General features: G+C 37.3%; 1 protein-coding gene across 1 annotated transcript in view; it reads right to left on the bottom strand.

Moving 5' to 3' along the window:
• The window catches only part of VAV3 (vav guanine nucleotide exchange factor 3), a gene marked incomplete at its 5' end in the record, with an annotated part of 162,607 nt that overhangs the window by 39,234 nt on the left and 110,273 nt on the right, over positions 1–13,100 (bottom strand). The window contains one exon of the mRNA XM_084266232.1: positions 12,036–12,081. Within this exon, the coding sequence (XP_084122358.1) occupies positions 12,036–12,081 (46 nt within the window). The remainder of the gene's footprint in view (positions 1–12,035; positions 12,082–13,100) is intronic.

Below are 13,100 nucleotides of genomic sequence, written 5' to 3'. Positions count from 1 at the left end.
ACTGAAAATTAAATTCTCTTCCACGTCATTTCTTTTGTGCTCAGTACTGACTAATAGCATCTGCCTCAGATAAAAGACCTTACTCTCCACTTCTGCTACTTACAGGAACCTTCTTTGACAAGAGTTTTAGATCATTACATAATGCAAAGGCAAAGTGGCTGATGCCTCCCAAAGCAGACAGGTTCCAGCAAATGACAGAACAGTCTTGCCTGCACACACCTTCTTCATAATACTACATAATCCTTCAGCTTTTTAAGTTAAACACACTTGTGATCTTCTTTGAGCAATTTCTCTCTTCTGTGGCCTCTACCCTGATTATGGTAGATGTCTCTTCTTAACTGACAGTTCTCAAGTCACACACAAAAAATTTCAGGCCAATACAGACCTTCCTTTCACGGAAGCATCTGGAGATGAATGTTGCCAATAATTATGGCATTATATTAAGCAAAGTAAAGACCTGTCTGTTGCTTTTGCTGAAGCAAACCTACTGTCCAAGTATGCCTACTGATTTCTGGTTTGTGTAGGCTACAGCAAATAACTTGTTTTCTTTGGGAAAAGAAAACAAAACTTGCTTTCATTATAGAATATTTGTGTTGTAAAAGTAAAAAAGGGTGAGTGTGTAGTCCACCATTACCACAATGCAGTTAAAATTGTTTGCCCCTAAATAATCCATACTTGTGATTTTGTTTTTATGCTGTGTACTGTATTTGAAGCATTGGCAATCTATGAAAATAACTTCTAGGAAACCCAAAGGCACAGCATTTTGCAATGCCTCCAGTTATTTCCATTACTTTGTAGAACCCCAGCCTCATTCAGCTGACAGACCTATTCTGGTATTTCTTGCATATTATCTGGTCTCCCTTTCTTCATTCAGAAGTTATGCTTTCTTTTCTAACAGGACTTGCATACCAAAAATTAGATGCTACTATGATGCACTAAAGTTCCCACAAACTCTTCCCCTTTTTCATAAAAGAAAAATATTTTCAATTTTAGTACAAATTTTTTGAATTGTTTGAAACATTAAGTGGCTTAACTTGAAGATACTACATGATGATGTAGTAATAAGTAGTAAAAGGGTATTGTTTTAAAGATAAAAATGAAAACCAAAATAATCCATAATCCCTTTATCTTTGTTTGAAAATCAAGAGGTTATTGCTAAATTATCAAAGGCAATAAAGATGGGAATCAAGCCCAGTCCCCTCACGATGTCAGTCCCCTCATAATAATCAGGATCCATCTTAAAATCTTTTTCTTCCCCTCCCCACCAAGAAACTCCTGATATATTAACCTTCCCTACAATGTAAATCCTCCTCCTATTCCAGTCTGAACATGGATTATATGCCCCAGCAAACAGTGGGTAATTTGTTACATATAAACTATACCTGGAAGCAGTAAAGAATATAGCTTGATGTTCTTTGAGCTTTTGTTGATCACTCAAAGTTTTTCAGATGCCTGAGCCATCAGAGTACAATCACAGGACTTAAATCACAACCACCAGAAATGGAGAAATAAGAAAACCAGCATGCAATGCACAGGAGCTGCCAGAGATGTAAGGCTCCAGTAAGTCTCATAGTCTTTCCCTGTTGAGCCCTTGCCCTTTATTTATCCTTCTCCCCATGATCAAGCAACAATGGGGGATGGGGGAAGCTATGGGGCAACCCACAGGGTCTTACAGAAAAAGAAAAGAAACAGGCCAAATTGTAGCAAATGTAGCAGCATTAAGTGAATTCCCCTATACTAAAATCATCACTCTTTGCAAGAAGACTAATATTTGCAGATGACCACTGTTATTATGGACAGAAAACTGTGTTCTGTAAGTGCAGCTTTTGTTATTGTGTCATATACTTCATACAATTTGTTGCTGTTTCTTTTTTTAAGGAAAAAAAAAAAGTCAAAGTAGCATGTTTACTGTTCTTAACCATCTGAACTAAGAGACATAGTGTCCCATGCTCTCTCTTCTCCCCACATCTCCTATTACAGACGGGCTGGTTAAAGAGTAACTACTAAGGTCACAGGCACATATTCAAGATACCTGATAGTGAAGTTACTTTTTAATTCCCTCTTGCATTTCTTAAGCTTTAGAATGTAAGTTATGGAAAGTGTAAGACTGAACATGGCTTCGATTTATCTGCAGGTCAGCAAGATTAGCAATGAGGGCTGAACTGCTCTGGATCCCTTATAAAGGTACCTTTTACTTTTTCCTAGATAAACCACATCAAAGGGTTAAAACAATGGTGGAAGGAATCAATTCTTTTTTTTTTTTTTTTTTACTGTCACTACTTGTGAAGATAAAGTATTCAAACTCAAATATGAATCTACAGAGATATTTAATTGTCATCTGCAACCTATTTCATTTCTCAGTACTCTCAAAATAGGTCATCAAGTGTGAAAGCAAACTTTTACAGCATCTCAGTTCTAATCGGATAACTGATGTCTGTGCACAGCAGATTGGTAAATCCTACTACATAAACTGAACCTGCATAATGACTACAAATACTTTTTAAAGGAGAATGGGGGACATTGATACAGATCATAAAAAAAGTTTTAGTAGGACTCACTAGGGCACTCTTCCAGTTTTCACAATATAAGAGGCAAAGTTGCACCCAGATAAATAAGCAGCAAAAGGACAGGAGGTAAAACGTGGGGTTTGTTTCTCCTTTTTTTGATTAGAAGGTGGTTTCCAAGAGTAACTGAAATAAATTCATGCTTGGAATAAGCAATATTGAAATGGGAGTAAAAGTGGATCACGTTTTGTACAAAGTGCAAAATTATTTCTTTAAAAAGAACATTACTGGGAAAGAATTGAAGTGAGACTTTGTGAAGTGCCTGTACAATATGATTACAAAACACAGAATAACCTCGGCTGGAGCAACCTTTGGAGGTGATTTGGTCTTAACTTCATGTAAGATGCAACAACAAATACACAGTAACATACAGGTTTAATGGTCTTACATTATGATGGACCCTAAAAGACCCACCATCATGTAGACAACAGATCCCAGAGTCATTGCTAAGTGTTTTTTAGAATCAGTTCTTTAAGATCATAATCTAATTCTGCTGTGTACCAATACTAAAAAATTTCCTGGAGCAGACCTCAGAACTCAAAGGACTCTTGGACCTGAAAGTACACAGACAAGTAAACAGAATGGCCAGAGAGACAGAAAAGCTTCTCTATCAGGAGAATTAGGCAGATAAAGGCTGTTCAGACGAGAAGAGACATGACCAGAGGGAATATGACAGACACACACATTGTGAATGGCAGAGAGACTGACCAAAGAAAAACAAAATTTCATTATTTCTTCATGTATCACTTACTTTCTTGACACAACGACGCAGCAGGTTTAAAACAAACAAAAAGGACTTTATTCACACAACTAATCATAAAGTAACAGTTAGAAGATGTTGTGCCAAGATTTCAGATTGGTTCAAAAAAAGGCAATGAAAATATGAGCCAAGAAACAAAAACACAGGGTACCAGGGGAAGTACCACAACAGCTTACCCCATATCCTATCCCTCAGCATCCATTTAATCAACTACTGTTGAAACAGGGATCCTGGTCTAGCTTGGCCTGCAGCCTAACTCAGCATTGTTCTCTTCTCTGGGAAGCTCAAAGAGGTGAGCAGATTAAAAACTCTCCTGAAAAAGCAGCACCAGTTTCTCGGGCTTTTGCCTCTGGGCCCTTCTACCAAGCAGTAAAGCCCTCCTCAGGCAGAGGAGGTTCTGGGAGCTTCTCTGCTGTGAATTTTCAGCAGCCTTTTTCTCCCATGGGATGGCTGCTTTCAGATTTATGATGTTTCCCAAATTCTTTGTGTGAGAATTACTTTGAAGTCCTGATCAAATACTGATATAGTTAAATGAGCGAGCCACAAAAGAAGAAACCATATGCTTTAGAGTACTGTTAAAATTCAGTAGCTTTTGACTATTTTTAATCATTCATTGCCTTATTAACTTTGTTATGCCTCTGAGAATGACAGTACTCTGAAGATTAAAATCAGATATGAAAATACATGGGTAAATACAATACTGCTCTTCAAGATGAATGAGAAACTTCTATATCCCAATAAACTTTAACAAAACACTGTGCAATTCCCTCCTCCTTGCTATGGTAACTGAAGGCAACTTTGGGCCATATGATTTCCTGCACAATGCAATTATGGGTTTTTACATTTCTTTTTTGAAAATAGAGATGTACGTTTTTTCATCTTTGTGTAAAAGGCAAACAGTACATTTTTTGGCTTTTTATGGATCATACTTGCCTGCCCATTTTCTCCACTTTTACCTTCATCTTCCCTGGTTTTCTGCCTGCCAAATCCCTTGTGGCTATCTGGAAACAGTGACGTTTTATTTAGAGCAGTCCACATTGAGATTCTCTTCATGCTGAATCAGAGAAAGGTATTGTAGGACTTGTAACCCACCTCACCTCACTTTAAAAGTTATGCTAGTACATTCTGGACATGTATTAAATACAATTATTTCTCGAAGATAAAAATAAAATTTTACTTGCTCAAGATACAGAGACAGTCCAAAAAAATACATCCAATAAGACAAAAGAGCCTAAATTACTCAACTACAAACTAATCTTGCAATCCAACCAGACAAGGATGAAAGAGTTTGACAAAAAATAAAAATGTATTTCACCCTTTGGCACCTAGGTCTTCTGATGTTTAATTAAAAGAAAAGGCTAAAGGCTATGTTCTTCTCTGAATGTTAACTCGCTGCTGAGATGCCAAAGGGACAGGCACCTTTCAAACTACCTCTCCCCAAAAGGAGTGTAAAAATAATTTTAATTTAAAATATAACAACCCAAATAAAAATCATTAAACTGCATTTGAAATGCTTCATTGGAAGACAAAACCCTGCTTTGCCTTCCAGAAATGCATTAGTGGAAAATTTCTTGGTGCATAACATTAGACATGTTCTTTCTTGTATCACAACAAAAATGAATTCATTATTTCAAGAAGCAACAATAGATCAGCACATGGCATTAGTGCTGTAGAGAAGAAGAAAAAAAGCAAAAAAACATCCTGAATGTAATATGTATTCTTAATAAATGAGATAAATTCATTTGATCTCACAAATTAGGTCACACAATTCAGTGTACCTCTGAATTCATTGCTGCTGAGGTGAACCTCGAAGAAGCTGTCCCACCGAAAAAAATTCACGGATTCTTGTCTCAAACCTCCGCACTGTCCCAGCCACACAGTATAAAACATGTTTTGACATGTTTTTCAATACAAAGAGCTGCAATCCAAGTCGTCAGAGGACTTCAGAACACTCAGAATGCACATCAGCAAGCAGCACTGCCTCTGTCCTGCTGAGGAGTCCTCCATTTGAAGCAAACACAGTCCCAGCTGCCCTGTTAAACCAGCTCTTACCTGCGATTCACCTAGTTCACAGATTCCTAGAGACAGGGGCTGTGTACTTTATACATATCTTGAACAAAGTGTTTAGATGCTGTATAAAGAAGGAAAAGCATCCAAAACCCAATAAACTCACAAAAAAAAGCTAAACATATTTGTTACATATAATCAAAGCCTGTTTTCTGTTCTGTAGTTTAATACATTAACCAGGTAGAGAAGTCTTTGGCTACTTAGCAAATCTAATGCTCCAGAAATATTATGAAATTATCTCTAGGGATGACAGGTAAAACTATATATACTGTATTACAATTGTTAATTATTAGTCACACTTCCAAGAGAAGGAGGGGTTTGGGCTCCTTCCTGTGTCTAAAATAGTAACTTTTTTTTTTCCTTCTTTCTTTTAAAGCCACAGGCTGCATTTTTATCTATAACAAAATTGAAAAAACCAAATCCAAAGAACATAAATAAGCAGGTCACCATGGTTAGTCTGCCTGCAGCGTCTCCTGGTCAGTTACAGGATGCAATACATGTTTTAACACTATGTACCTGATTAGGTTATCCTATACTGGTAAGCAGTGGGAAAGACCTCAAACTTGTCAAGCAACAAACTTTTCACTACAGGAAGTTGTGAAACATTTCTTTCCTCCAGTATTCCTTCAGGCTTCCCCCGATTTAGTTGAGATTCAGCTGCTCCATCATGTACACATTCATTTCAATCAGCTATTAAACCCCATGGTTATGTTCAATGTAAACAGTGTAAAATCTAAAGCTGAAAAGAATCTTATGTATACTCTAGTACTTCAGGCAATGCTGCCATGTCAACTCCCCCAGAAGACTTCCACAGATATTTAACTGAGAAATAAATAAGGCTGGGGAACTCCGAGCAAGGTCCTGAGGGAAGAGGCAGGAAAAATTGGCCTGTAATGGTTTGCTCTACTCAGTCTGCAAGGAAAGACAGGAACTATAAAAAGGGAATTGCTCTTCACTATGACACTTTCTTGACAGTAAAATTAATCAACGCTATCAAATGTCTCAGAAAAATACCTACCAATGTATTGCTTAATTCTGTACTCAGAAGCTTGTTAAATACTGGGAGTTTATTTTTCTGTGGCTTAAAACCAAGATAAATTCGTGTTCTCTACAAGGACATTGACAGCCAGATAGAAATGGGCCACCAGAGACCCAGCCAGAATCACAGGTCACTGGAACAGAGAAACAACTTCCTGAATACCCGTTTTTCAACACTGGGCTTCAATATTGCAAAAGGTTATGTTTTCTTATCTATGAAACTGGGTATTGTCTATAGTGGTCAGTATAAGACAGACAACAGTCAATCAGGACTGACAAGGACATGACTGGATAGCTCAGAAGACAAGAAAATGAGAAATGTGCTTCAAATTCTCAGTTAAAGGAAGGACTTTTCTCTCTAAAAACTACAGGCTGGGCAAAGAATTGTCTGAGGATTGGGAATATCCCAGCATTTGAATTTCAATCAGATTTTGCTTTCGGCTGGGGCATATGGTTAGAGTGGCACTGAAATGGGAATCAGACTTGCATATCAGAGAGCACACTGTGCCAGACCTCACTGAAATATCTGACACTCTAATACACCTCCTTCTTAACTGAAAAGGAAGTTTACACTGCCAATATTACACTATCACCTAATTCCAGCTACAAAAACAAGACACATCACCACAATACACAAACATCTAAATCTTGTTTCACTGCTTAGCAATCAAACACATACAACAATGTCACAACCTGGTTAAGAGACTCCACAACTCTATTTGAACTTCCCACTACGTGTAATTAGATAGTCATACCTCCAATGCTATAATTCTCCAGGCACAGATTTTTTTAATTTATATACTTCAGGCCATAGACCCAGTTATTCTCTTCAGACCCTCTTATAATCTATGTGAAGGACTGTTTTTCCTCACAAAGCAAGTATGGACTAGACATGAATCAGAAATACAAGTACCTCTTTTTAAAATTACTATTTCAACTCCCAGGCTGAAAACTAGCTTTGCCCAAGCTATTTCATCACACACATTACTTGCTAATATTCTGTGTCCCCAGAAAGAACCAGTTGACATTTTGCTTTCTTTGAAGGGACACCTGTTGGTTCTGTCCCTCAGTTCTGAGCTAAGGTTTTCTAAGCCTTAACACATGTATATAAATAAATCAGCCATTTACAAAATTAGAACATGCCCAGGGATATTCTTTCACAGATCAGATTTTGAGTTTCATCTACATTGAATCTTGAATACAAGGCTTCTAGTGTTATATTTTTACCAAGTTGATCTAATATGAAATTTATTTTCACACTTTTAGAGATTAAAGGTCCAATGTTTATATTAGTAAAAGTGTCCAGGGTAAAGCTAGTTTTAAAAATGTCAAGCTGTGAATGTAGAACATTTATACTCTATATTGTTAAAAAAATTAAAAGTTAGCAAACATACACTCTATTATTCTAATAGCTTAAAAAGAGGAAGAAATTAAGTTTTACTCTTATTAAAATACACGCAACATTATTCCTATTAAAAACATTGGTAGGATTGCATCATGCTTCTCAAGAAAACATATATATTCATAAGTATAAATTAAGGCTTTGTATAGGCAAGGCCCATTTATCATTTAAGTCAATAGTGCAAATCACATGCTTAAAATTCAACACATGCAGGAAAGTTTTCATGAAGTTGCTTACACAAGTTAACAAATGTTGAATAATTATCACTCCATATGCCCATCCTAGGCAAAAGCTGAGACCAATCTAACCCCTTCTCAAATACGTTTAAGCAAAATCAGGTTGTTCTACAGTAAAATACAAGCTCTCTCACAGCTTTATAAGTGCAGATGCATTTATAGGTTCATTCTCCTAATGGCTTTTTTTTATCTGCTAATTAATCCAAAGAAGGGTTATCTAAATGCTGTCTCACATAAAACTTAGCAGCTGGACCAATTCAGGAGGCTGTCTGCAACTGGACCATAGGCTGAAGTCAGTGCACTGAATGAAGGAAAGACTGAGTCATGTTTTCATTTTTCAGTTTGTTCTTGTGTCCTGGTTTCAGCAGGGATACAGTTAGCTTCCTTCCCAGCAAGAAGTGCTGTGTTCAGGATTTACAATGAGAATCATGTGGAGATCATGTTAATGCTTTAGTTGCTGCTGAGCAGTGCTTACAGTTAAGTCAAGGACTTGTCAGCTTCTCATCCTGCCCTGCCAGTGAGTAGGCTGGGGATGCACAAGGACCTGTGAGGGGACACAGCTGGGACAGCTGACCCAAACCATCCAGAGAATATTCCATGCCTATGGCATCCTGTTCAGTGTAGAACTTGGAGGAAACGGCCAGGGGCATGACGGCAGCTCAGGAACTGTTTGAGCATCAGTCAGCAAGTGGTGAGCACTTGTTGTGTATTTTCTGTTATAATTATTATCATAATTCTTTTCTGCCCTATTCAACCACTTGTCCCAACCCAAATGTTCTACCTTTTTTTTTTCCTTCTTCTTTTTTTCTCCTGATTCTGCCTCCCTCTCACTGCAGGGTTGGGCTGTGCCACTGAGCAAACAGATGTGTGGTTGTTTTATCTGTCTGTTGGATTGAACTACAACCTGCACACTTTACACACCTTCCCTTTTTACCGCTTTGGCACATATTTCTTTTCTCACAACTGTTGCATTTCCCAGGAATTTCTCTGCCACATCATCCATAAAGTCTTCTCCATCTACCCTTACTTCTATTCAGCACCAAGCAAATGTTGAAGAAGAAACTGTCACTGTCAAAACTTTTAACCAAATTTCAAAAAAAAACCAAATGAAACACCTATGAACCACGTTCTGCTTTCATAGGGTACTTGAACTAGGCAAATTCCTCCACCAACAAGCTTTACCAGAAGAAGAGAGATTTTAATCCTGACATCATTTTGTTTAGACCATCCTTTTACATGCAGTACTTCTCAGACTTAAATGCTTTTTCATTCAGGGCTAAACTGTGTCAGTAAAAGTTGATTTTGGCTCTAACAAGTGTAAAGAGAAGCACAACACATCAAATACAGAATCCCATTGTTCCACAGTAAAATGCACAACTGAATATGCCATGCCTCCCACATTCATTCTTCTTTACTAAAATAGCCAAAGACAGACAACAGAACAAGACAGAACATGACGATGAAAAGTTTGTGCTAAAATACTGATGGCCCAAAATAGTGGAATTTACTGCTGATATCAAATTCCATCAGTAGTTACACACTGCAGGTACCTGTTCTTGACTCACTGCAAACACCTACTTTTCTGAAACTAGTACCCATGCTCCAGCACCACAACGTGCAACACAGGTAGCAGCAGTGTATCAAACCTCCTGAAGACAAACCAGTCATGGCAGTAAGCTTTATTTATTTTTAAAAACAGAACATTAGGATCCTAATGCTGCCTCTGATTTTGACCACCTCTCTCAGCAAAAAGAGCACCACAGCGTTCAGATTTCGAGATCTGTGTGCCACTGTTCTTGAAAAGCACTTAGAATCAATGCAATAATGCATATGCCTGAAATGACCATTCTCTTACAAGTGCTGCTGTCTGGATTGCATCTTCTGTCTCATGGCAATGTGCAATCTAACCAACAATGTTACTTAGAGTATGCAAATGAGATGCCAAGAGTTTACCAAGACATTCGTGCCTTCAAAAGTTATTTCCACCAAGTTACAGTAGGACTCAGAAAGCACTAGCTGACACAATGCCAATGAAAAAGCTCACTTCATTTGAAAGTATATATGCCACACGTTTTTATGAACTATATTTTTTATTATTTTTTAAAAATATTTTTAATGTCTCCTCTGGAAACATTCACAACCTGCCTGGACGTGTTCCTGTGTGAGCTAATCTAGGTGTATCTATTCTGGCAGGGGGACTGGACTAGGTAAATCAAGGTCCCTTCCAACCCCTAATGTTCTGTAATTCTGCAGCAAGGTTAGAACAATTAAGAGTCTTCAGCAACAATATCTCCAGTAACGGGGCGTAAACATAATGCAGATGTTCTGAATGTCTACTGGTGTGCAGAAGCAGATTAAGGGGACCAAGAACTTTACTTAATGAAACTAACCCAAAAACTCAACTGTTCTTTATAGGTAAATTGATGGGGGGGACGGGGAGGAAACCAGGATTTTTGTTTTCTTAAAGCTTTTAAACAACTTTTTCATTCAATAACTCTGGTGATTTGAATGGCACTTAGCCTTCACTAAACACTAATTTTAAAGTGTCCTTGCATATAAAGATTGTGTAAATACCTCTACCAGACTTCAACAGCATGTAATAACACCAGTACATGCCAAAGGTTCTCAAAGCTAAATTACTTAACCTTTAAGGAGTCTACACTGGACAGCTACATTTAAAGACCTGGATCTATAAGGACTATTCTGCAAGCTACATATTATACTCATTGCAACATACACCACTGAATGGGAAGAACTTAATATAGTCCCACTCAGAAGTATTCTTCACCCTCTTCTGCATTAATATTCTGGATGTTTCCCCTTCTATATTAGGTTTTCAGAGTTACAGGGTGTTCAATTTTTTTCTTTTTTTAATGACATCAGTCAATATCACACAGAAAAAATTAGGAATATCATGAAGCAGGGTTCTGCAGGGTTGGTGGGGTTCTTTGTTGGCTAGAGGAAAGAAAGTGACAATACATGTTCCAAAGTTATGTGAGGAAGGTGTGGTCTTCTTCAGCTGGTTACAACATTTGGACTTCAGAGCCAAGGCAGATGCAATGCTAGTGGAACAACCAGCATTCCTACTTTGTGAGAAGCTCTTAGCTCTGTCAGACTATAATGTGGTGTTAGAGTTGTCATGCTGTTTAATGTTTGACTCCAGCTATTCTCAGGTGTCCACATCTAGAACTAGTTAATAATCCACAGCTTAGTTTTATTCCAAACAACATTGGCATAGCAATTCTCCAGTAATTAAACTGTATGAGGAACATAAAGGACAGAAATATCATTATTTTAAAAAATTAGACCAAAAATATCACAGTTATGCTGAAAAAACATTATTTTATACAGACATATAATGTGTCTCCAGAGGAAACGTTCACTCACTTCAGCACAGTCTAAAAGCAAGCATTTCATTTTCTTAAGAGCTGCTGCTGCCATGATTCCACAAAAAATATCTACTATAAACTAACAGAAAGAATAAAATCAATTTGAAATTCTATATAAAACTGCAATTGGTTTATGCCTTTTAGAGGAGCAACTCATACTCAATGCAGCTAAGCACTGAGCACCACTACTGTTAAAAGAGCTAATAGCCACAACTTTGCAGATCAGAACCTAAGCTTTATAAGCAACTGCCTGCTTTTCATCACTTAGTTATTTCCTTTAAAACTGTAGAGTACAGTAGGTTGTTGGGTCATGTTAACCAAAAGCCCAGAGGCATTTTGTCATTCAAGCAGAACTGAAGTACTGCTTAAAAAAAACAAGGAAAAAATGAGTTTAATCAGCTGACCTTATCTTTGAAATCACAAACAGAGCAATGGCTTTAGACCTTCATGCTTTAGCAATACAGAAAGCTCTCAACATTGCATGCATTCGAATGGCTTTCATAATCCAACTTGGTAAAGGGAGTTACAGCTTTCTCCCTGTTTTCATTTAATGTTTAATTACTAAAAGTCATTACAAACCTGGGTCCACGTGCCTGGAATTTCTTTTCATTCCATTCGTTCGTTTCTGCACAGCAAAAATACAAATCAGGGATATGAAAAAACATGCTTCCACACAGGCATATTACACTCCTTTCATTCCCACACTCTACAAGGCAAAGCTGGTTTTCTTAAATTATTTTCCCCAACCGCCACAACTATCTTTATCTTGGAAAAGGATCATACTTTCAAAAATATTCTTAGTAATGGAGACAGGTTTTTCATCTAACCCATTTTTTCTGACACTAAGCTCAAAAGATTCCTAGATTGACGATTTATTCATACATCAACATATTTTGATACCAAGAGCAGATTATTTTTTAATCATTTATGACTGGGATAGTGGGAAAACGTGCGTTTGGGCATTATCTGCCCCAGATAATGTCCGCAAACACAGAAGTATCAAAGCTGCCTGTGTTGTTTTAATACAGTAGAAAGTTTCACTATTCACTATTCCTACCTTGTACTTAAGGCAACTGCAATTTTCTATGAAATACTTAATTTCCTTACTCTCTGTGCAAGTACTTAAATATATTTAGTAACTTGCCACCCTCTTTCTTTTAAATTTGGACAAACTGAAGACGTTTAAAAAAAAATCAAGAACTCTGACAAGGTTGAGGCTTTAAAAAACAAACAACAAAAAACTAAACCAAACCCAAATGACTTTTATATTCCAAGGGACTGAATACAGATCCCTGAAAACTTCTATGTGAAATAACGCATCTCTGCGAACTACCAATCTGTTTTTGCAAACTTGTTTTAACTGGCAGCTTGCATTTATTTATTTTTTATTCAAACCAAGCAGAGAAAAGCACATTGCATGACAAAGGGAACAATTACTTGCAGTTGATATAAACTGAGCAGGACACACACTGAGGCAAGCCAGAAAGCAATAACCTGAGGCACAACCAAATCACTAAGCCCTGTAGCAAACTGGCAAAGTGAAAAGCTTCTTTAAAAAACAGCTTTCAGACTCTCGACTCTTTGGACATACTCTTTCTGTGCCCCACAACTCTAATTAAAGAAAAGATGCAAGCTTTATTTCAT

The sequence above is a fragment of the Gallinula chloropus genome, assembly GCF_964237585.1.
Source record: "Gallinula chloropus genome assembly, chromosome: 6".
NCBI classification, from domain to species: Eukaryota; Metazoa; Chordata; class Aves; order Gruiformes; family Rallidae; genus Gallinula; species Gallinula chloropus.
This window is presented reverse-complemented; position numbering and strand designations above follow the sequence as displayed.